Source organism: Peromyscus eremicus, chromosome 2 (genome assembly GCF_949786415.1).
Source record: "Peromyscus eremicus chromosome 2, PerEre_H2_v1, whole genome shotgun sequence".
NCBI lineage: Eukaryota > Metazoa > Chordata > Mammalia > Rodentia > Cricetidae > Peromyscus > Peromyscus eremicus.
In genome coordinates, this window is record NC_081417.1 from 152,889,065 (window position 1) to 152,912,661 (window position 23,597).

Here is a 23,597-nt window from a genome sequence, read left to right on the forward strand (position 1 = left end):
TGTTCCCGCCACTCCTCCCCCTTCCCGTGGCTCCTCCTCCTCCGTTGCCCACCCCCACCGTGCACCGGGAAGATCCTTAGCCACCGTCCCCCTAAGTCACCTGGATGAGCGGCTCCACCTGCCCCATCTGGTGGGGAGGGGTACTTACACCCAGTTGGCTCTGAGATCCTTCAGGGTTCTGAGTGAGGCTAGACACACGACCTGGGGCTGTTACCCCATCTCCCTAAACCTCAGGTTCTTTCATCCCTAAAGGGGGTCCCCACTGCCCACCTCTGCAACTTGGCCAGGAGTTAAAGCCATAATACTAAGAGAATCAGGAGCTAACATAGGCTGAGGGTATGGGGGCTTTTTCAAGGAATGCCTGGGGTAGGGGTCCCCAGAGACCCCAGTGAGGCAAGTCACCTGGGTCTGTTGTCCTGGGCTGTCAGTGCCTGCTTGAGCCTATTAATCCTGGATCTCAGGTCCTACAGTGGGAGGAGGCCCCAACAGGAGACCAGGGGGAGACAATCATGTCACCTGTTTGCTTCCTGGCCCTGTTACTGGCCCCTGGAGAAGTGGATCCCTGCACTCTGAGCCCTGAGCACTGGGGCCTAGGTTGGGGCTGGGCCGGGCTGCCCAGGTCCCCAGAGGCCTTAGGACATTGCTGGGGAAAGGAATCTGGGTCTGATTCCCAGGCGAGCGAGCAGATTGTTCTTTTGATTAAAGCCACAATGGGGGAGCGGGGCAGGGGAGAGTCATCTGGGGGGCAGCCAGGCAGGATCGGGTCCCCTTCTGTAGCCCACAGCCAACCACTCCTCAAAGTGGTCCTGGGATTGCTGCTGAAGGGACCACCACCCCGGGAGGTCAGAGTGGGGGGGTGCCTTGGTGCTCAGCTCCATCCTCCCCCTCCCCACCGAGCCCCACACCCCCATAACAGCCTGTTTGTCACCAGCTTTTTGCATCTGGTTCTTGCCGCCAGTGTGGAGGAACACAGATAGTCCTACAGTAGGGCCATTTCTAGAAGCTTCCCTTGTGCCCCTTTCAAACCTTCATTTAACCCTTCTGGACTCAACTCCAGGACTGATAGGTCTCACCCCACAGACCAGACGCTGAAGCTGGTGGGGATCAAGGGTTGTGCAAGGGGCAAGGGGCAAGGCTGGATTCAGGCCAGACCAGAGGGCGCCCCTCAGGCCCACGGATCTGCCAGTCCCAGAGGCTGGACCGCTGCCACCGTCCCCAGATAAGAGCCAACGATGGAGCCCGGTACTACATGGAGGCTACCTGTGCCCAAGGGCCCCTGAGGGACGTTCCCAACCTGGCATCGCGACCTCTGTAACAGATGTGAAGACTCTTACAGCCTCTGTTGAAAAGGAGGGTGCCACATGCAGGGGTTCAGACACTTCTAGCTGCAGAACCTCAAAACCCTGGTAAGTCAAATGGAACCAGCCCGTTCTCCATACTTCCACCCTATTCCCCAGTCTACCCGTCTACCCCACCGCTCCATCCAGTGGGTCAATGAGGCCCCGAGGGGTTGACTTAGGGTCTTACCCAAGGTCAAAGGGACTAAATCTAGGACCCCAGCTTCCCTGTATGCACTCTATGCTTGGGAGACAGTATGGGGGGATCCAGCTGCTACCACTCACCAGCTGTCCTGCACCTCTGGCCTCTGTTCCACCTCCTCCTGCTGGTCCCAGTTGGGGGACTGTCCTGGCTAAAACTCGCCTGCACCAGCCTTGGTATCAGTGGCACCGATAGGCAGGTGCCAAACTTCCTGCAATGGAAACCCAGGAAGTGTGCTGGCGGAGGAACACACGCCCTCTGTCTGCCAGCTCATAGGCTTTGCTCCCCTCCTCCCTCCCTGCCAGGCTCAGACCAGCTCTCTTCTCTCCTCAGAAGTCCCAGCAGGCAAGGGACACAGTCTTCTACTAGGGCCATGACAGCTGAGTTGTAGGGGCAGAAGGAGAAGGGCTTAGGGACAAGATCCAGGCAGTGGGTGATATTTGCTCCTGTTTGGACTCATCTTTGGGAAGCATAGCTCGCTTGCTATCCATATTGGTGGGATTGAGGCCCCATAAACATGGGCTGGGCACTGTCTAAGGGATAAGGAGAGTCAGAAGCCAATAGGAATCAAGCCTGGCTATTCATCTTCGTCCCTAGATGGGGAGAGTATCAATAGGAGAGAAGAAGGAGCAGACACAAAGGGGTGTGAGTGCAGACAAACTAACAACAGTTACCTGTAGTGGGGTGTGCTAGGACGGAAAGCCAAGGGATGGAAATGGAGAGGTGGCAGATGGGAAGGCCGCTCTGAGGTCACAGGCAAGCTGGACTGAGGGACCACAGAGGCGTGGAGAAAAACAAACTCTTAATTGTCTGATGCTAGCTGACCTTGAACAAGCACTCCCCCTCCCCATTTTTATTTTAGACAAGGTCTAGGGTCTCCCTAGTCCTTGGCTAGACCAAATCCAGGCTGGCTTTGAACTCACAGAGATCCATTTGCCTCTGCCTCCTGCGTGCTGGGATTAAAGGTGTCTGTTGCCACACAGCACAGGAAGGAAGAGACTTCCCTTAGCAGAATGTCAGAGCCACAGACACTGAGGGTCTGCTCTACCGTTGGCACCCTCCTACAGGTCTAGGAACTCCTGAATCACTCCGCCTACTTTCTGGAGCATTCTGCCCACAGCAGTTACAGTCCAGCAAGATCCAAGAACCAGGACCAAGTGATTGGTGGGCAAGGAGGAGTGTGCTCCTCTCTGGGAATATGGCCACATTGCTCCCAGGCTTCCTGAAGGCATGCACCCTGGGCCAGGGAACTCTGGAGGGAAGTGTCCTTCAGCTGCCTCTCCTTGGTGAGCTTGCTGGGCCAAGCCAGAACCAACTTCCTGGCCTCAGGTTGGTGATGTCTACATGCTCACCTGCCTGAAGTGTGGGGGGTCTAGTCCTTGGCACACAGTGCCGGGAGGGCCCTGGTCTCCCCAGCTCCTTCCCCCAGCTTCCAGCTTATGTGCTTAGACTGAAGTTGAAGGAGGCTGGATTTTCTGAGCACAGCTTCACAAGTGCCCTCATGGGCGTGGGTGGGGCTGCAGTAGGTGGGGCCTTGTGAGGTCCCAGATGGTGACAGGGATGGACCGAAGAACAGCCCTGCCCAGTATCGCTAGCTGTGAGTGGCCCTGTGACCTAGGCACATGGCTTCTCGAGACCCCACTCTCCTCTCTTGCAACCCATGCCTATGACCTTCTTGTTAGTGATTGGAAAATTGAAACGATTATGCTACATGATTTTCTTTTCTTTTCTTTTTTCTTTTTCTTTCTTTCTTTCTTTCTTTCTTTCTTTCTTTTTCTTTTCTTTTCTTTTCTTTTTTTTTTTTTTTTTTTTTTTTTTTTTTTTTTTTTTTTTTGGCTTTTTGAGACAGAGTTTCTCTGTGTCGTTTTGGTGCCTGTCCTGGATCTCGCTTTGTAGACCAGGCTGCCCTTGAACTCACAGAGATCCACCTACCTCTGCCTCCAGAGTGCTGGGATTAAAGGCATGAGCTTGTGCTGGCTAGTTTTATGTCACCTTGACACACGTAAAACTCATCCCAGAGGAGGAAACCTCCACAAGATCAGGCTGTACACAAGTCTATAGAGCATTTTCTTAATTAGTGATTGATGAGGGAAGACCCGGCCCATAGTGGGTGGTACCATCCCTAGGCTGGTGGTCCTGGGCTCTATAAGAAAAGCAGGCAGAGCAAGCCATGGGGAGCAAGTCAGTAAGCAGCATCCCTCCATGGCCTTTGCATCAGCTCCTGCCTCCAGATTCCTGTCCTGCTTGATTTCCTGTCCTGACTTCCTTCAGTAATGGAAGTGTATGCTAAATAAACCCTTTCCTCTTCAACTTGATTTTGGTCATGGTGTAATAGTAACCATATAATAGTAACCCTAACTAAGACAAAAATGCCTGAGACCTAGGAGGCTGTGACCCATGGATGTAGAGGACAGAGGTTTGGGAATATTGTCCTGAGAGGGACAAAGTGCTAAGGTAGGGGTCTGGGGTCCTAGGAGACCCTGGGGGTAGGTCCAGCTTTGCCTTCCCTAATGCTGCCTTCTTCTGGGGGGATCCTTCCCTTCTACTCTCAGTGTCTGGGGTTCCAGCATGATTGCCACAACCCTCCTATGTATACACGGCCCAGGTTTAGCCAATCATGGTGGCTGTTAAATCCAAAATGAGTTCTGGAGCTACCCCTGCCCTGTGGCTGGGACGATCTGGAAATAGGCAGTATTTTCCTCAAGGGTTTATTGGCTGGCAGGATGCAAGCCCCCAAACACTCTTTACCTCCTCTTGGACCAATGCAGAGGGTAGCAGAGCAAAATGAGATTGACAGATAACTGATGTCATCACTTAGGCTGGATCTAGCCATGCTTGAGATCCACATTAGGAGGGCTAGGCTCGGGCCAATGCATTCTTTTTTATTGTTGTTGTCCTGAGGCAGGGTCTCAAGTATCCCAAACCGGCCTCCATCTTACTTTGTAGCTAAAGATGACCTTGAACTTGTGATCCCTGCCCCGGGAATTGAACCCAGAACCACAAACACAATAAGCAAGCACTCTGCGAGCTGAGCCACACTCCCAGCCTCTCGAAGAATTTTTAAAAAATTTTACTTTCCCCACAAACCAATTAAAATTATATTTCTTTGCCAAGTATGATAGCACATGTCTGTGATCCCAGGACTTGGGAGGTTGAGACAGGAAGACTACCATGAGTTCAGGGCTAGCCTGGTCTACATAGTCACACTATTGAGTTTCCAGTCAGCCCGAATCATAAAGTAAGATCCTGTATTAAACAAAAGCAAGTGTGGTGGCACGTACCTACAATCCCAGCACTTAGGGGTAGAGGCAGGAGGATTAAGCATTTAAGGATAGCTTTGGCTACATAGTAAGTTTGAGGCCAACCTGGACTACATGACACTTTGTCTCAAAACAAACACCCAAAGGGCTGAAAAGATGGCTCAGTGGTGAAGAGCAGTAGCTGAGGACCCAGGTTCAATTCCCAGCACCCACACGGTGGCTTGCAACTGTCTTTAACTCTAGTTTCAGGGAATCTGGTGCCCTCTTCTGGCCTCTGTGGGCACTGCACACACATGGTGCACAAACATACACGTAGGTAAAACAAAATAAGGAGAAAATATTTTAAAGAGAGAGGGAAAGGAGGAGTAGGGACAGGGAAGGAGGGGAGGGAGGGAAGGGTGGGAAAGAAGGAGGGGGGTAGAATCAACCCAACCATTTGCAGCCTGTGAGTGACCCTGGCAGCCTGTGACCTTGGGTAAACTGCTTCTCGAGACCCCACTCTCCTCTCTTGCAACCCATGTCTATGGCCTTCTTGTCAGTGAGGGGGAATTGTAGATAAAAATGCCTGGGATGTAGGAGGCATTCAGCTGTGACCCATGCATGAAGTCCTACTGTCCGTCCATAAGCTGGTGTCCATCTGCCTCACCAGGCGGACGGTGAAAACAAACACAGGCTGCTAACCTGGGGGCCAGAACTGATTCTGCCCAAGCCTGACTGAGCCAGGGAGAAGGCTAGACCTGAGGGTGAGGAGTGGGGAACGGGCCAGAGGGTCCTTGAGCCTTGAGCAGTCGGGAAGGTCTCTCTGGCCCTAGGTCTTGCAGTCAGAGCCCCTCCGCCAACAGCAGGGAGGCTATCCTGGCCTCACTTTCTTGAAGGGGTCCCTGAATCTAGCCCAAGTCCTCGGCTGTTTTTTAAGACTAGGTCCCTTCACTCAAGGCAGCCCCTCTCTTACTGAGAATTACCCCTTCCGACCTGGCACACCAACCCAATTGCTCCCAGTTCTGTAGCCTGTACCCTACATGGCCCCGCTGGCCCCCCCAGCTCTCTGAGCCCCAGGTAAGATCAGTGTGAAGGTAAGTAAGTCCATGTCAGGCTACACTGGCTAGGGTGAGAACCCCGAGGGGCTAGGAGTTGCATGGAGGTTAAGGAGGATTGCAGACAGAGAAGGGCAGCCAGGTTACAGGCAGGAAACACTGCCAGGAAACATTCCTGGCCCACTGCCCAGCAAGATGTCAGACGAATGGACCCCAGCACCATGTCTCCAATGATGAAATGTGCTTTCTCTAAACAAACATTCCCCTTTTGTAAGAAGTTCATATTCTTCTCCCCAAAGGTGTGTGTGCATGTGTGGGTTTATGCGCATGTGTGTAAACGTATGTGGAGGTTAACCTGGAGAGTCATTCCTTAGGCACAGTTTTTTGTTTGTTTGTTTGTTTTTTGTTTTTTTACTCTTTGCTCTTTGGGGGGCCCTCCATCAAACTCTCAAATAAATACGCTGAGGCTTATTCTTTCTTATGAATGCCTGGCCTTATTCTGGTTTCTTTCTAACCAGATTTTCTTATCTTGAATTGTCCTGTCTACCTTTAGCCTCTGGGCTTTTCCCTTTCTCTATTTCTGTTTATCTTTTCTTTCCTTCTTGTTCCCTGTCTGGCTATGTAGCTGAGTGGCTGGCCCCCGATGTCCTCCCTCTTTTCTCGTTCCTAGATCTTTTCTCTCCCCAGGTTTCTCCTCTGGTTATTCTCTCTGCCTGCCAACCTTGCCCATCCTTTCTCCTGCCTTGCTATTGGCCGTTCAGTTCTTTATTAGACCATCAGGTGTTTTAGACAGGCAAAGTAACACAGCTTCACAGAGTTTTTAAAACCGCAACATAAAAGAATGCAACACATCTTTGCGTCATTAAACAAATGTTCCTCAGGATAAACAACGTAACCCATCTTTTTTTTTTTTTTTTTTTTTTGGTTTTTCGAGACAGGATTTCTCTGTGTAGCTTTGCGCCTTTTCCTGGAACTCACTTGGTAGCCCAGGCTGGCCTCGAACTCACAGAAATCCGCCTGCCTCTGCCTCCCGAGTGCTGGGATTAAAGGCGTGCGCCACCACCGCCCGGCAATGTAACCCATCTTAAAATAATGTTCCACAACAAGGCACCATTTATCTCTTTGTTGTTGATCTTGCTTTTGTCTTTTTTGAGACAGGGTTTCTCTGTGTAGCCCAGGCTGTCCTGCAACTCACTCTGTAGACCAGGCTGGCCTCAGACTCAGAGATCTACCCGCCTCTGCCTCCCGAGTGCTGGGACTAAAGGTGTGCCATGTTGGTGGTGAAGGGGGTTGTTATACAGCCACAGCTGACAGCTATACAGATCTTCTCTACAGAGTTCCAGTACAGCCCGGGCTAAACAGAGAAACCTGATGAAACACCATGACCAAAAGCAAGTTGGGGAGGAAAGGGTTTATTTGGCTTACACTTCCACATCCACAGTCAATCACTGAAGGAAGCCAGGACAGGAACTCAAAAAGAGCAGGAATCTGGAGCTAAGGCCTTGGAGGAAAATTGCTTACTAGCTTGCTTCCCATGGCTTGCTCAGCCTGCTTTCTTATAGAACTCAGGACCACCAGTCCAGAGATGGCTCCATCCACAATGGGCTGGGCCCTCCCACATCAATCACTAATTAAAAAAAATGCTCTACCGGCTTGTACAGCCTGACCTTATGGAAGGATATTCTCAATTGAGGCTCCCTCCTCTCAGATGAGTTACACTGTGTCAAGCTGACATAAAACTAGCCAGCACAAAACCAAAACAAAAAAGAAAGAAAAGCCAGGAGGGGAGGCGGCTTACTTCGGTCCTAGCTACAGCCAGTCATCTGGGCTCCAGGCAGACACTGTGGACCTGGGTTTGCACTTCTTTTCCTGTATCTGTTTGTGTGTTTATTTATTATTGCAATTGTGGGTCTCCGGGTAGGACCCAGGGCCTAGTACTGCTCGCTCTCGCTCTCTCTCTCTCTCTCTCTCTCTCTCTCTCTCTCTCTCTCTCTCTCTCTCTCTTTCCTTTTTTGAGACAGAGTCTCATCTCATGTATCCCAGTCTGGCCTTGGACTTACTGAACTCACTATGTACCTAGAGAAGGACCTTGAACTTCGGATCCTGTCTCCATCTCCCAAATCCTGAGATGATAGACATGCAAACCTATGCCTAGTTTATACAGTGCTGGGAATTGAACCCAGGACCTGCCGTGTGATAGGCAAATAGTCTATCAACTTAGTCACATCCTCAGCCCATCTTATTTTTTTTGAATAGGGGCTCATACATTAGAGGCAAGCAATACCCCACTGAGCCCCACCCCCAAGCCTGGGTAACCACATTTGTAATACTCTTGCCAGATACAAAAATTTCCAGAAAAATAATTTGGTAAGACAAGAAATCTCTCCCAGCCCACATGTCCCAATTTTTGTTTGGACAATGGTCCCTGTGCCCATAAAAAGGAAAGGACAGCTGAGTCCTGTTCTCTCCCAGATGTCGCCAGTGGGTTCCCAGCCAGGCTGCAGGCTGAGACTGGAATGCCTTCCAGCACAAACAGTGGGTTCTGTCGGAACCCAGAGCCAGTCTGGGTCTGGCGGATGCTGGCCTTTTGCCCACCAGATGAGTCGTTTCCTCCAGACAGGGCAAGTTGAGGGATGGAAGCCAACTCTCACAGCAGGGGCATTGGTATTGTGCTGGGCAGCACTTCCACCCCTGAGCTGTACCTGACACCACCAGGCTAGCCTTGCTTTCCATATGCCTTGGTTGCAGACCTGCCTTGGTTAGGGAGGAGAGAACGAGAGACCAACAGTTCTTAGGTGGCTGTGGCGGTCTTTTTGTTTTGGTATTGGAGACAGGGGCTCAGGTACCCAGGCTGGCCATGAAGTTGGTATGGAACAGAGGATAACCTTGAGCTCTACTCCACAATGACTGGGACTGCAGATGTTACAGCATCAAGCCTGGCTCATGCAGTGCTGGGGACTGAACCCAGGGCTTCATGCAAACCCTCCTCCAACTAAGTCACATGCCCACCGCACTCAGCCCATGATGGTATTCGGAGAGAGGAAGGACCTCAACGGAGTCTGGGGTCCTCAAAGCTCCTTCTCCAGGCCTCACCTCCTCCCTGTCACTCCCTCACAGGCAGGCTCTCTGGCCCAAGAGGCCTCTTTGTAGTTGGGTTTTTTGCTTGTTTGTTTTGTTTTTTATTCTTTTGGCTCTTACTCTTTGGGGCCCCGCCACCCAGCTCCCAAATAAGTATGCAGAGGCTTATTCTTTCTTACGAATGCCCGGCTTTAGCTTGGCTTCTTTCTAGCCAGCTTTTTCTTTTTTTTTTTTTTTTTTTTTTTTTGGTTTTTCGAGACAGGGTTTCTCTGTGTAGCTTTGTGCCTTTCCTGGGACTCACTTGGTAGTCCAGGCTGGCCTCGAACTCACAGAGATCCGCCTGGCTCTGCCTCCCGAGTGCTGGGATTAAAGGCGTGCGCCACCACCGCCCGGCCTCAGCTTTTCTTAAATTATTCCATCTACCTTTTGCCTGTGGGCTTTCCCTTTCTCTATTTCTGTTTATCTTTTCTTTCCTTTTTACCCCGTGTTTGCCTGTGTGGCTGGGTGTCTGGCTCATTCTTTTCTCAGCTTCCATCTTCTCCTCCCAGATTTATCCTATTTATTCTCTCTGCCTGCCAGCCCCGCCTATCCTTTCTCCTGCCTACCTATTGGCCGTTCAGCTCTTTATTAGACCAATCAGATGTTTTAGACAAGCACAGTAACACAGCTTCACAGACTTAAACAAGTGCAACATAAAAGAATGCAACACATGGACTGGAGAGATGGCTCAGAGGTTAAGAGCACTGGTTGTTCTTCCAGAGGTCCCATGTTCAATTCCTGTCAACCACATTGGCTCACAACCATCTATAATGAGATCTGGTGCCCTCTTCTGGCGTGTGTTTACATAATAAATAAAGAAGTCTTTAAAAATGCAACACATCTTTGCATCACTAAACAAATGTTCCACAGCATAAACAAATGTAACACATCTTCAACTAATATTCCACAACACCTCTTAGCAGATTGGGCACTTCTGCCCTGTGGGCCTCCTCTAGTGAAATCCCCACAGATCCAAACTGCTGGGCTCCTGGCCTAGAACAGACCTGATGGGCACCTTTGGCTGCTTGAGCCATATGGTGGCCAGACCCACATTCCAGAGCCACCTGGGATGGATCTGCCTACTTCTCATATGCAGCCCTCTTAGTCCCCTGGACCTAACCTTCAGCCAGAAAAGGAGAGCAAGGAGCATGCAAAATATGAGTTCTGGGGTGGGATGGGATGGCGTGCAGGCTGCCAGCGCTCAGATCCTGCCTGAGCTGGAAGGATGACTCATTGGTCCAGAGTAATTGCTGCTCCAGCAGGGGACTGCAGTCTGGTTCCCAGCATCTGTGTGAATCAGCTCACAAATGCCTGTAACTCCTGCTCCAGGGGATCTGAGTCCCTCTTCTATCTGACTTCCTCTTCTGGCTTCTGAGGACTCTAGAATGTACAAGCACAAACACTCCCTCCCCCCTCCACACATACGAACCCAATTCTTCAAATTCTGTATGTCAAGCAAAGGACTTACCCTCCAGGATCAGGGTATAGTGGTACCTACCTATAATCCTAGCAATTAGGAGGTTGAGGCAAGAGGAGTTCATGGCCATGAGTTCAAGGCCAGCCTGGGCTACATATCCAGACCATTTCAGAAACATCAAACAGCTGGACATGGTGGCACATACCTTTAATTCTAATACTTAGGGGGTAGAGGCAGGCAGATCTCTGTGAATTTGAACCCAGCCTGGTCTACAGAGTGAGTTTCAGACCAGCCATAGTGAGACCCTGTGTCAAAAACAAAGCAGAGTATCAGAAAAGGAAGACAGAGGGTGGGTCAAAATAGGTCAGTAAATGGGTTACTGAGTGTTCAGTACCTGAATACTTGGTAAGCACCCAACATAGCGTGTTCATTTTTAATGGTTTTATATATATATTTTTTGACACAGTTTCTCTGTGTATCCCTGGCTGTCCTGGAACTCGCTCTGTAGACCTTGATGGCCTGAAACTCACAGAGATCTACCTGCCTTCTGAATGCTGGGATTAGTGCGCCCCCCCTCCGCCCTAGGTAGTAATTCTTTTGATGGACTCGGAGGGGGACAGTAGCTTGTTCATAGTCACACAGAAAGTAGGCGGAAGAGTGAGTCCCCAGCCCTTTCTGTCCCTGATCTTGGCCCTGAACAGGGCTGAGATGGGAAGGACCCTTATTACCTTGGACAGGTCAGGATGGGGAGCTGGGGACCCAAGAGCCATCCCAGCCTGGATGGGACAGGACAGGAGTGCTGAACATCTTAGCTGCAGGTGGGCACTAGGACTCTACCACCCTACTTCACCTCATTGGCCACCTCAGTAAGTATGGCACCTCATTCCTCTGTTTCCCGTCTTCTCTGTCCCCGTGTCCTCTCTCTCCCTGGAAACCCCGCCTATCCCTCGCCTGCCTAGCTATTGGCCATTCAGCTCTTTATTAAACCAATCAGAAGATACCTTGGCAGAGACACTTCTTCACAGTGTACAAAAAGATTATCCCACAACGTGTGTAGCCCTAGCTGTCCTGGAACTTGCTCTGTAGACCAGGCTGGCCTTGAACTCACAGAGATCCTTCTGCCTCTGCCCTCTGAGTGCTGGGGTTAAAGGTGTGCATCACCACCACATGGCTATGTTTCCTCTTTCTTACAAACTGTCTCTACTTTTTTATTTTTAATTCTGTGTATGTATATGTGTCTGTGAACATGACTACAGGTGCCCAAGGAGGCCAGAGGCATCATATCCCGTGGAACCTTCTCCAGGCAGTCGTGAGCTGCCTGAGATGGGATCTAGGGATTACACTCAGATCCTCAGTAAGAGCATTACACGCTTTAACCCTGAGCAATCTCCAGCTCCCAACCATCTTAATAACCTGGTGCAATTCTTTGTCCTGGGACCAAGAACCTGGGAACTTGCACCTGTGTCCTTTGACCCCTAGGAGGCTGGGGCAGGGGCAGGCTTGAGGCTCATATCCCCAAATCCTGCCAAAAGAGCTCTGGGCCTCAGGAAGCCTCTTTTTCTTTCTGTGTCTCTATAATCCTCAACACAGGTTGAGAAAAGTCAACTTTATTGTTTGTGGAAAGAGCAAGGTGGGGGAGGGGTGGCAAGGGGCAGGGGGCCATTCTGAGGTCACAGTCGTTGTCTGTCCTCCTGCCTGGCCAGGAAAGGCGGGTCTGATGAAGCTGTATCCATGGCCCATCTTCAAGACAGAGGGATTTACTCAGGGGCCTTCACGTCCCCACCTTCCCAGGTCCCCAGCTCTAGCTGTCCCCTTTCTCCAGGGGCCCCCATGGCCTGCCCAGAGCTGGTCTAGGTGGGGACCAGCTCTGCCACCCAGTCTCCAGGCCACATCTTGTGGTCAAGGCCTTGCTGGTCAGCCTGTGTAGGCCTGAGACTGACTTTGAGTCCTCCATAGGGCAGGTCAGGAGGGGGCCTCGCTTCTGGACAGGGCAGGTGTGGAAGGCCGGGGCTCGCATGGATCTGACACTGTTGATACCCTTCCTGGTGTTACTGCTGCTGTTACTGTAGGCCTCTGGGATGGAAAGCCCTGGGGGAGGGTCAGAGGGGACACATCCCCCAGTTAGTCTCAGGTCCATTATCATCAGGACCTTATTCCCCCTCTGGGGCCCCGGGGTGCCAGCTGGAACGATCCCTGGCACTATTGGGAGTGACCTAAGAGACACCTGGGTCTAATACTCTCCCCAGTCAACACAACCCTTGTCAAACTTGGGCCTCTGGAGGTGCTGGGAGCCCTGGGAGCAGGGTGGGAAGCTGGGGGTACATGGAGGTGCCTACCTGTATCTGGCAGAGGTCGATTAGGGTGCGAACACCTGCAAGGCACCAGAGCTCACCCAAAACCGAAACAAGGACACCAAGGAGGTCCAGCCACCGGCCCACAGTCATCAACAAAATGAAGAGGCCGCCCATGCGCACCAGCACCGTCTGGACCTGGCCCTGCAGGCTGAAGCGATGTTGCCTCTGCTCCTCTGCGGGAAGTGTCTGTCACTGCCTCAGCCGACGCCCTCCGGAGGTCAGCTGGGGCCAGCCTGTTCCACTTCTCAACTGCCTTCCCCAGGGACAGTATCACCTTCCCGGACCGCCTCTCTGCTTCCCGGCTTCCCTCCCGGGGCACCCACGAGACTTACTGCCCACCCTTCAGTCTCCCCCTGGTTGAGGACAGAGCCCTTGCCAGTCGGTGGCAAGAACCTAAGACTCTTCCCTTCACGCCGGTGGGCCTGATCATCCGCAGCCCAGTCCCCTTCTGCCTACCACATGCCCTGCTCTCTCTCGCCCCACCCAGGTCCCAGCCACCTTCCCCTCTTGCTGAAGCTAATTCATGGGGCTCTTGATTTCTGTTCTTGAGCAAGCTCTACTGACCAGCTAAAGTGACCTAAACGTGTCAATAAGATGACATCATTCCTCTGCTCAGAAGGCTCCCAGGACTTCCTATGGCTTTTAGAGTAGAATTCAATCAAAGCCTTGTCTGATGAGGTCAGGCTTGACTGGGCCCAAGCCCACTTCCCCATCCTCACCCCATCTCTGACCCATGCTCCCCTTTCTTACAGAGCCAGACATTCTGGCTTCCCATTTTGCATAAGCTTGCCCTAGCTTATTCCCACCTCAGGGTTTTCACACTTGTGGTTCCTACCACCTTTCCTTGCTCTGCCATGGCCAACCAATTCCCAGTCTGCAGCCGGGAGGCTCTTCCCAGAGGCCAGATCTGATCCCTCACTCTTTTCCACGCTCTCCTGCTTAGGACCCTGCCCCCCAGCCTGGCTGGCCGGGGCTCTGGACCAGGCCTTTCTGAAGTTGGCCAGCCTTGCCCTAATCCCTGTTGCCCTTGGAGTAACAACCCTGAACTACTCAGTGCTTCTGCATGGCCATGCCCTCACTCACTCTCTGCTTCGGCAGGTATTTCTCCTTCCCACAATCCCTTTCACCTTGCCACCAGCCCAGCCCAGGTACCAGCTCTTTAGGGCTCCTATGTCACATCGCTGCTTTGAACAGCCCACAGTAGAATACAAATCCTGTCCCTGGACTGGGTGGCTGGGACAACAAGGGGAGTGTGTGTGGCCAACAGAAGGGACCCCAGCCCCGGGGCTCTCACCCTGCATGTAGATGACCAGCAGCGTGTAGCAGATGGTGAGTGGCGTCCAGAAGCGCATGGCCTCTGATGTGCTCAGGAAGTCCTGGTTGATGAGGGCCACCGCTGCCAGGTCACTCACAGCAAAGGCCACCGCCAGAGCACGGCCCAGAAGCCTGGGCAGGCCATGCTGGCCAGCCAGCAGGCCCAGGCAGACCCCACAGTAACGCTGACTGCTGTGTAGCTCATAGAGGCTGCAGACGTGTTGGCGGAAGCGCCGGGCACCCACGCCAAACAGCGCAGCCAGCCCCAGGCTCAGCAGCAGGTTCAGGGTGCGATGTGGGGCGCCTTCCTGTAGGAAGCTCAGGCCACAGGTCAGCCCACAGCCCAGTGAGAACTGACAGACCAGGAAGAGCTGGAGTCGCTCCTTCTCCCCCGAGCCCTGCAGGGAAAGGGAGTCCAGGGTAAGCTGCACTGTGGGTGACTGGCATCTGAGGGGTGGTTTCTCTTGCCCATCCATGGCTGGAGGGTGATGGTTCAGGGCCTTCCTGATTTCACACCTCACTCCCTGACGACTGTTGGTCACAGACAAACCATGTGCTCCCTTGAGCCTCGGTTTCCCCACTTGTGGAGATCTAAGAAGACCCTTAATCATTACAGCTCTCAGGACAAAGTGTGTCAAACCCCTCAAGGTACCTAGCAAGGGCAATACAGGACTTTTTTTTTTTTTTTGAGACAAGATCTCATGTGTTCCAAATTGGCCTAAAACACAGCAGTTAGTCAAGGATCACCCTGAACTTCTCATCCTCCTGCCTCCGCCTCTTAGTGCTGGGATTACAGGAATGAGCCACCATGCCTGGGTTTACACAGTGCAGGGATCGAATCCAGGGCTTAGTGCGTGCTAGGCAAGCACTCTACCAACTGAACCACAATCCCAGCCCACAGAACTGACATTTACATGGAGGGGGTTAGAGATCCGTCTGTGCTGCCGTGGAGGTGTGACTTTGGCAATCAAAATTCCAGGTAACAAACTACAATCTCTGGTCTCCATCTGAAGGAAGCGCGGACCCCACGAAGCCCTACTTCCCAATCCAGAGGATGAAAGCGGCCCAGACTGGCCCCACCCCGCAGTCTCACCTTGCCCAGGGACAACACTGTGGACACAGCCCGGAGGGAGAACTCCAGTACCACCAGGGCGGCTACTCGGGCCCCTACCACCGTCAGGAACAGGGTCAGACCAGCCAGGTGCACTGTCTCCAGTGAGGCCCACTGTGCTCGCAGCCGCTGCTTATGGGTCTGCCGCTGGGGGTCACTGTGGGGGCAGAATGGGTGCGGGCTGGGAGGCGGGATCGCAGGGTCCGATCCTGGGAAGATGCCAGGGTCCCAGCCCCTCTCTCGGCTTTCTCCAAGAGAGACCAGATTCCGCGCAGTGACCAACTGCCCGGGCAGGGCTGGGTGGCACCGATGTGGGCACTCACTTGACACAGGCCACGAAGAAGTAAACTTTCAGGAGACTGTTGAGAACCGAGACTCCAAGGGCGGCGATCAGGCCTGAGCCGGACAAAGGGGAGGGTGAGGGTTAGGGTTAGGATCGTAGGGGAGGTGACAGGGTTAGCGCAGGGGTAGCCAGGTGCGGAGGCTCCCCTCCAACCCCCTCCTCGCTGCTCCACACACGTGGGTGGTGGGGCCCACCCTGCACTCCGCCCACCGGAGGGAGGGGCGGGGCCCAATGCGCATCCAGGAGGCGCTCACCTTGCAGGAGGCTGTCGAAGAGACTGGAACCCCAGTCAAAGGACGGGAGGCTGGGGAGCCAGGAGGAGAGGGAAGGGAGGGAGAACATGGCAGCCTCCAGGAATCCAGCCCCAGCCTCGGGCTGGGTCTGCGCTGGGACAGACTCAATGACATCACCGGTCAAAGGTGTCTCTAGAGGACAGGGGAGGGACTAGGAAGGGGTCAAAGGCCTGGGGGCGGGGCAGGAGGGCCAGAGGCCTTAGACGTCCAGGCTGCAGGGAGGGGGGTGGGGGGAGCGGCTCTGTTAGCCCGCTGCTGCTGGTGGCTTCTCATTTAGACCTCAAGGGCAAAGCAGTTAATTCTAGTGCCGTCTGCCCCCTCTAGACTTCAAGCTCACCATGCCTCCCTAAAGTCCGTCTGTCTGCTCACCTGGCCTTCCCAGACTCAGGTGTGGCCCGCACTCAACCTGAAGAGTGAGTCGGCCCTCTCCACTCAAGTTCCCAAAGCACAGGGTCTTCCCCACAGCACTAGGTCTCTTCAGGCTGTTGCCCCTTCTGAGATCTATCTAGTAGTCTAGCTTCTATAGGCCGCAGAGAAAGGGGGTTTGGAATCCCCTTAAGATTCAGGCTGAGCCGGGCAGCGGTGGCTCACGCCTTTAATCCCAGCACTCGGGAGGCAGAGCCAGGCGGATCTCCGTGAGTTCAAGGCCAGCCTGGTCTACAGAGCAAGATCCAGGACAGGCACCAAAAACTACACAGAGAAACCCTGTCTCAAAAAAAAAAAAAAAAAAAAAAAAAAAAAAGATTCAGGCTGAATGCAACCTGCCTCCGGTTCATACTGTTCCTCTTGGGTCCACTAGGTGGCAAGCCCCACCTGGGCAGTTGGCCGCTGGTTTCTGGGTTCTTCCTAGAAAAGGCTTGAGAGCAGAGGGTTTGGGGGTCAGGGTCAGGGAAGTAGAGGGGAGTCATGAAAGATACACAAAATAGAAAACTTTATTGGAGTGTTCATCCAGAGCAGTTTTTTGCACTTGGGGTGTGTTTGGGGAAGGTGGTTGGTTACTGGGTGCCTTACAAGCACACCTCGGTTCTCAACAGTCTCCCGGAGGGTGGCTGCAGTCTGGAGCAAAGGCCCAGAGGCTGTCGTTGGCCCTGCTCTGGCACTGCCCGGTGACTTGCGTGGGCAGGCGCCCTCTTACCTGGGCTCCCATCTCCTGAGCCCCTCTGGATGTTCACAAATGGGAAGCCCTCAATAAAGCCTGAACTCAGGGATGCTCCCAGACCCACGCTGAGGCCCTAACCCAAGTCCCTCAGGAGGTGTCTGTGGAGACAGTGGCAGCCATCTCTAATTTAACATGCGGTCCCTGTGCCGACCCTATCCAATAGAACTGAATTCCCGTCTCTTCTCCCTCTCCCTTCCCCTCCCCTCCCTCTGCCTATCCCTTTCTCTATCCATCTTTCTCCCCCCCTTCTCTGCTCTGCTCCTCTCTCCCCCCTCACCCCTCTGCCTCTCATGGAGTCCAGGCTGGCCTCAAACTCACTATGTAGCTGAAAATGAACTCCTGAGCCTCCTGGCTCCACCTCCGAAGTGCTGAGATTACAGGCCTGTGCCGTTGTGCCCAGTTTATTCGGTGGTGGGGATGGAACCCGGGGCCTCATGAGTCCCGGGCAGGCGTTCTGCTGACTGACCTGTCCCCAGTCTGGTAAAAGCTGATGTGGTTCCAACACACGGAGAAGATGGTAAGCGCTGGGAAGAAGCCTCTCAAGGAGAGAAGTCTCTGGAGAAGTCAGCCCTGGGCTGAGGGTGTAGGTCCCAGATCATGTGACTAACATGTCCAGACCCTGGTTCCACCACAGTACCACAAATAACAGAAATAAAAGGAGAGAGAGAGAGACACTAACACTGCCAATACCTTCTTGGGCTTCTGGGCTTCCGAAAGTAAGAAAATAGGTTTTTGGTGTTCAAGTTCTCAAGGTTTTAGAACTTTGATCCATAACTGGCCTTAGCTAGCCAGAGTCTGGGGACACCAAGGCTTCCCTCGTGGCCCAACCATAAGTCTCCTCACGTGCAGTGGCCTCTGAGGGATCCGCTGCCCAACAGTCCTGACAGTTCCCTTGCTGAGAGCATAGGACGGGGTAGGCAGAGTCAAACTGTACTCCTGGTTCTGTCACCAGAAAGCCATGTGACCCCCGCCAGAGTGATGTCTCCCTCAGTTTCCCTGTTCTGAGCAAGGCTTGTGTGGTCACACAGTGGGCAGAGGACTGAGACACCGATACCACTGAGTGGATTTGCTCACGGGACCCTTGTACGCAGGCGCTACTGTGACAATGCGCTAGGGCACGGTAACCCAGGGAGAGGAAGGGGGTGAGGGGCAGTGACTTGGGGTGAACTAGTCCTGGGACTGGTCCCCGGGTCACTCCCCTGACCTGTGGCAGGGCCTGACTCAAGCTGGCTCTGGGCAGGCAGTCCTACTGAAGCAGGCCATCACTTCCACCAATGCCAGGCTTGGCGGCGGCGGGGTGAGGGACAAGGCTAGGTGCCCTGGTGTTGGGCCCTTGCGGCCAGCTTCCGTAGCTCATCCCAGAAGAACATGCTAAGGATGGTGTGGGGGCCCAAGCGCAGGTAGGCAAGGCCTAGGCCCTTGTAGAGTGCCAGGGGTCCCTCGTGCTGACAGATCTTCACCAGGCAGTCGGTGAGGCCCCCGTACAGCTGGCCCTGGGGATAAACATGGGGTGAGGATCACCTTGAGAGGTGAGAGGTCCCAGATGACAGAAGCAGGTGTATCTAGAGTCCGGTTAGAAGGAGCACCTAGTCCCACCTGGCCCGGGAGGGTTATAGACTGTGATATTAACAAGGAGCCTCTTCCTTCAGGCAGATAGCCTCCTGCAGGGGTGCGGCTTGGATAGCGGCACTGGGACATCTTTGTCCTGACACTTCCTGTTGGGGTCACCACAGGAAGGCCATGATTCCAAACCTGCCTCTCCCATTGATCATCTGGGCAGCCTCGATCTCTGGTCACTTGATCTCTCTGAGCCGATTTCCTCACCAGGAAACAGAATAAAATCCAGTTGAAGGGTGTAGGACGTGCGTGTTAATGGGCTGTGAATATGGCACGTGTCCCCTGGTGTGTGTGTGTGTGTGTGTGTGTGTGTGTGTGTGTGTGTGTGTCTCCCATCTCCCCACACCCTACATTCCCCTGCCCCCTGCTCACCCTGCCGGCTCTGTCCACCGGTTGGTTGTATAGCCGAGTGCTGACCACGTCGAAGGGAGTCATGATGGCAGCCACAGCTATACTGCTGATCATGCCTCCAGCCAGGGTTACCAGCCAGCTGTCCTCCGAAAGCCACTGTGGGGATGGCTCAGGCTGTTGGCCCTGCCCACTGCCCTCTACCCACTCCTAGTGTGCTCTCCCTGCCCCAAGCCCAGGAGGGCTGGAAGGGAAGGGCTGGAGCAGGAGAGCAAATCAGACCTCTCCAGCCATTCCCAGCCCCAATACCAAGCCTGTGTTCCCCCATGGTTTCAGGGTTCACTGATGTCCAACGCCTGTTGGACAGAAGGGCTGGGTCACAGCTACAGTGACAGAGCCAACAACTATTTTCTTCTTCCCTTCCCCATCCTCCCTCCCTCCCTCCCTCTCTCTCTCTCTCTCTCTCTCTCTCTCTCTCTCTCTCTCTCTCTCTCTCTCTCTCTCAAATGTCTTGCTATACAGGTGAGAAACACCATCCTTCATTGCAGCTCCCCTCTCCTTCCTCTCTTCCTTTCGACCCTCCTTCCTTCTCTTCTTCCTCGCCCCCCATCTTCCTTTCTTCTCTTTTGACAGGGTCTCATGTAGGTAGCCTAGGCTGACTTGGAACCCTAGGTAGCTGAGGACCACCTTAAGCTTCTTGATCCCCCTGCCTCAGCATCCCAAGTGTTAGGAATGTAAGTAAGTGTGTCTCACCACGTTCAGCGAGACTTCAGGCTTTGTTTTGGACCCCATCTGTCCCCACCCCTGTGTGAAAGAGGCAGGGGCCCTCCCACTCCCTGTCTGTGCAGGAGTTCCCAGGCCCTTACCTGTCGCTCCTGTACCCAAGCCTTCGAGGAGGCGAAGGTGGCCAGCTGGGCAGCTGAGCCCACTGTGACTCGGAGCACAGCCCCACCCACACCCCGCCACAGCCCTAGTAGGCCCTGCTGGCGCCAGATGGTCTCCAAGGCACCCAGGACACTCTGCAGGGAAGAGAGGGTATGGGTCACTAGACAGCCCCAGTCCCTGCACAGCCGGGAGCCCCCAGGGTTCTGGGGAAGATGTTTTACCTGATGCTGGTGCTGGTACCCCACGGCCATAACAGCCACTGTCTGGGCCTGCAGCTGGGTCTTGACCTGGGGGTACAGGGCAGATGGGGGGCTTTAGGCTAGAGACTGGGAAATGAGCTGGGCATGTCTGAGCCCCTCTCCTGCACGGTATCCCTGACTCCACATCTGAAGCTTGGGGGCAGTCTCGGTTGGCTTGAGTTCATTTATTATTTATTTTTGGTCCTTTTTTTTTTTTTTAATTTTTATTTTGCAATACAATTAAGTTCTACATACAGGCACAGATTCCCTTGTTCTCCCCGCTCCCGGTCCTTTTTTTGAGACAGGGTTTTACTGTGTAGCCCTGGCTGTCCTGGAACTCACTCTGTAGACCAGGCTGGCCTTGAACTTACAGAGATCCACCTGCCTCTGACTCTGAGTGCTGGGAATAAAGGCGTGCGCCACCATCCACCATCTCCTGGCCACTTTTTTATTTTTAAATTTGAGACTGTGTCTCATGTAGTCCAGGCTGGCCTCAAATTAGTTATGTCACCATAACCTTAAGTCTGATTTTCCTGTCTCCCCCTCCCAAATGCTGGGATTATGGGTAGTTAGGTGGTGCCACACCTAGCTAAGGTGCTTGGGAACAGGAATTTATGGGTTGTCAGGTGGTGCCACACCTAGCTGAGGTGCTTGGGAACAAACCCAGGATTAGGCAAACAGTACCAAGTGAGCCACATCCTGAGCCTGCCTTTGTATCTTGGTAGGTCAAGGGTTTTTGTTTGTTTGGTTGGTTTGGTTTGGTTTGGTTTTGGTTTTTCAAGACAGGGAAGGTTTCTCTGTGTAGCCCTGGCTGTCCTGGAACTCACTCTCTAGAGCAGGCTGGCTTTGAACTCACAGAGGTCCACCTGTCTCTGCCTCCTGAGTGCTGGGATTAAAGGCATGTGCCATCACCAACGGCTTCAAGTTTCTTAAGTAGATCTTTGGACCTCTGTCCTGCCACTCACAAGGACAGAGCACTTCAGTGGCCAGACCAGGACACAGCAGCTCATAATCAGCTGCGGCTTTTACCCCCACCATATACCTGGCTATCCAGGAGTAACCACAGGCAAATGACAACAATAGTCTACCTACTTCATAACCTGCTCCCTCTCCTGGCTAAGACCAGTGGGCATGGACGCCAAAAGAGCAAGGGTCAGAGCAAGGGCAGATTCCAGATCTGAACCAGATATTCCCAGGGAACAGTCCCCTCCCAACCCGCCTCCCCCAACCCAGGGCCACAGAGTCTACTGGTCACGTTGGTCACGTTGGAGTGGTAAAGGAAGAAGACACTCACCAGGTAAGCAGGACTTCCCACAAAGGCTCCCAATGCCCCAGCCACAGCACCTGCGACCACAGTACCACCCGGTTGCTGGGTGAGGCCAACCTGGCATGCCAGGCTGTAGCAGTAGAAACGGACACCATTCATGAGGCCCTGGTAGAGAAGGCCAGCGGCCAGCCCCTTCTGCAGGCCCCACAGCCCATCTGCCCGGGCGATGGCTGCGACAGAAGACACAAAGCCCCGGTAGGGCCGTGGGTAGGTGCCTGGGGCCTGCAGTTCACCCTGTAGCTGTAGACGGGTCTTCACCACCTCCAGGGGATTGGTGAATACACAAGCCAGGCAGCAGGCTGAGGCACCCAGCACCAGGTCCACCGCCGGAGACACCACATCCCCTGCATCCACGGCAGGAGCCATCTGTGTCTGGATCTGGGCCACAGCACAGGCCATAGGTGGCCGGGTCTAGGCTGTCTGCACCCGTGCGTGGCCACGGGGCTGGGGACCATGGGGGCCCAGTGCCATGTCTAGAGGACAGATCTTGTCAGGGACTGGAGGCCCCTGGTCTGTCTTGGAACTCCACCTGCTGTTAGCAGACTGGGGCTGTGGAAGTCTGGACACACCTCCTCCAGCTCGGGCCAATCCCAGCTGCTGCTGGCCAGGCAGGCCTGGCCCCTGGGATCTGGAGGAAAGGTCACTTGGGACTAGAAGGAGAGTGGGGCAGGAAGAAAGAGCCTAACTAGGGGAGGGCGCTCCTCCTTGTCCTCTAGATTTCCTGTTCCGTCTCTAGTCCCGGTCTGGCACCAGCTAAAGCTCTGGGCATGTAGTGACTTGGCCCTAGGCACAGGCTACCTGGGCTGACTAGCAACTGTCCCATTTCTACATCTGCCACAGCCTGAGTGACTTCCTCCTCTTTCCTGGCCTCAGTCTTCCAATCTGGTTCCCTCAGATTATAGTTCCATTTTCTTTCTCTTTTCTCTGTTTCTTTCTCTTTCTTTCTTTCTTTCTTTCCTCCCTTTCTTTTTTTCTTTCTTTCTTTCTTTCTTTTTCTTTCTCTCTTTTTCTTTCTCCTTCCTTCCTTCTTTCTTTCCTTCTCTCTCTCTAAATTTCACTTAATTTTTGTTTTTTTTGAGACAAGATCTCTCTATGTAACCTTTGCTGGCTTGACACTAGTTATGTAGACCAGAGTGGGCTCAAAAATCACAGACATTCACCTGCCTTTGCCTCTGCCTCCTAGTGCTGGAATTAAAGGTGTGGACCACCATGCCCAGCTTTTTAGTCCCCCCCCCCCCCTTTTTGAGCCAGGATTTCTCCATGTAGCCCTGGCTGTCCTAGAACTTAATCTGCCTCTGCCTTCCAAGCGCTGGGATTAAAGATGTGCGCCACCACTGCCCGGCTTTTCTAGTTCCTTTTCAACAATGGGAGTGTGAAGGAGGACCCCAGAGCTCTATTAATGAGGTGATTTTGTTTCATGTGAGGCGCTGTCTCATTTCCAGACTGGCTGGGACTCAGTGTGCAGCCCAGGCCACCTTCAAACTCACGCCAATCTCCAGCTGCCTCTGCCCCCTGCATGCTGACAGTACAAGCATGCATGTCCATGCCTACTGTCATTTATTATTATTATATTTTTATGTATATGGGTGTTTGGCCTGCATGTATGTCTGTGTGTGCCTGGTGTCCATGGAAGCCAGAGAGAGTGTTGTACCCTCTGACTGGAGTTACACATGGTTGTGAGCTATCATGTGGGTGGGTGCTGGGAATCGAATCCAGATCCTCTGGAAGAGCTCTAACCAATGAACAATTTCTCCAACCCCTGGAACTATGTAGACCAGGCTGGCCAGGGACTCACAGAGATCCACCTGCCTCTGCCTCTTGAGTGCTGATGTTAAAGGTGTATGACACCATGCCCAGCTAACCCCATTAATGTCAATGCATATGTGTGTGTGTGTGTGTGTGTGTGTGTGTGTGTGTGTGTGTGTATTGGACAGCTTAGGCTATCCTGTACGTGTGCATGTGTATGTGTGTGTATACGGGGATACACATAGGACACAGATGTGTATAGAAGTCAGAGGACAACTTTGGGGGCCATTACTAAATAAAAAAGGGTAACTTGAATACAAATCCTGCTCCACCACAGTTGCTATAAAAACCAAGTGACTAATGGCGTACACGATACTGACACTCTGGACTATGGGATGAGTCACATCTGCCGGTCCGATTGCACACTACTCAAACCAATGCACATGTTTACAATTGTTTGTTTCCAGAACTTTCCCTTTCCTATTTTCACACTG

General features: G+C 53.2%; 2 protein-coding genes and 1 long non-coding RNA gene across 6 annotated transcripts; 1 reads left to right on the top strand and 2 right to left on the bottom strand.

Moving 5' to 3' along the window:
- Positions 1 to 11,989: 11,989 nt before the first annotated feature.
- Tmem82 (transmembrane protein 82) lies at positions 11,990 to 15,902 on the bottom strand. The gene is made up of 6 exons (XM_059255327.1): positions 15,744 to 15,902; positions 15,470 to 15,542; positions 15,129 to 15,303; positions 14,016 to 14,433; positions 12,704 to 12,894; positions 11,990 to 12,455 (listed from the first exon to the last, which is right to left on the bottom strand). The coding sequence occupies exons 1-6, from the start codon at positions 15,829 to 15,831 to the stop codon at positions 12,330 to 12,332; spliced, it is 1,071 nt and encodes a 356-aa protein (XP_059111310.1). The 5' UTR covers positions 15,832 to 15,902; the 3' UTR covers positions 11,990 to 12,329.
- LOC131904263 (uncharacterized) lies at positions 12,052 to 17,614 on the top strand. 4 transcript variants are annotated; one of them, XR_009377714.1, is made up of 6 exons: positions 12,052 to 12,432; positions 12,717 to 14,455; positions 15,015 to 15,250; positions 15,402 to 15,563; positions 16,107 to 16,195; positions 16,817 to 17,614. It is a non-coding gene; the product is annotated as an uncharacterized LOC131904263 (long non-coding RNA). The 4 variants fall into 4 exon arrangements; XR_009377713.1 differs by having other exon boundaries at positions 15,015 to 15,236; XR_009377715.1 differs by having other exon boundaries at positions 15,015 to 15,222.
- Positions 16,554 to 21,874, bottom strand: Slc25a34 (solute carrier family 25 member 34). The gene is made up of 5 exons (XM_059255326.1): positions 21,325 to 21,874; positions 20,013 to 20,078; positions 19,773 to 19,925; positions 18,931 to 19,065; positions 16,554 to 18,434 (listed from the first exon to the last, which is right to left on the bottom strand). Exons 1-5 carry the CDS (start codon positions 21,754 to 21,756, stop codon positions 18,252 to 18,254), a joined length of 969 nt encoding a protein of 322 aa, XP_059111309.1. The 5' UTR covers positions 21,757 to 21,874; the 3' UTR covers positions 16,554 to 18,251.
- Positions 21,875 to 23,597: the final 1,723 nt, after the last annotated feature.

Bases quoted from the DNA above. Each gene is read 5' to 3' on its own strand.
- Tmem82 (XM_059255327.1), bottom strand. From the start codon at position 15,831: ATGTTCTCCCTCCCTTCCCTCTCCTCCTGGCTCCCCAGCCTCCCGTCC. The intron at 15,304-15,469 runs GTGAGTGCCCAC...CTGCCCCCACAG, and splicing joins TTCTTCGTGGCCTGTGTCAA to TGACCCCCAGCGGCAGACCC. The intron at 12,456-12,703 runs GTAGGCACCTCC...ACCCTCCCCCAG, and splicing joins TCGACCTCTGCCAGATACAG to GGCTTTCCATCCCAGAGGCC.
- Slc25a34 (XM_059255326.1), bottom strand. From the start codon at position 21,756: ATGGCCTGTGCTGTGGCCCAGATCCAGACACAGATGGCTCCTGCCGTG. The intron at 20,079-21,324 runs GTGAGTGTCTTC...CTGTACCCCCAG, and splicing joins TGGGAAGTCCTGCTTACCTG to GTCAAGACCCAGCTGCAGGC. The intron at 19,066-19,772 runs GTAAGGGCCTGG...CCATCCCCACAG, and splicing joins CTTGGGTACAGGAGCGACAG to TGGCTTTCGGAGGACAGCTG.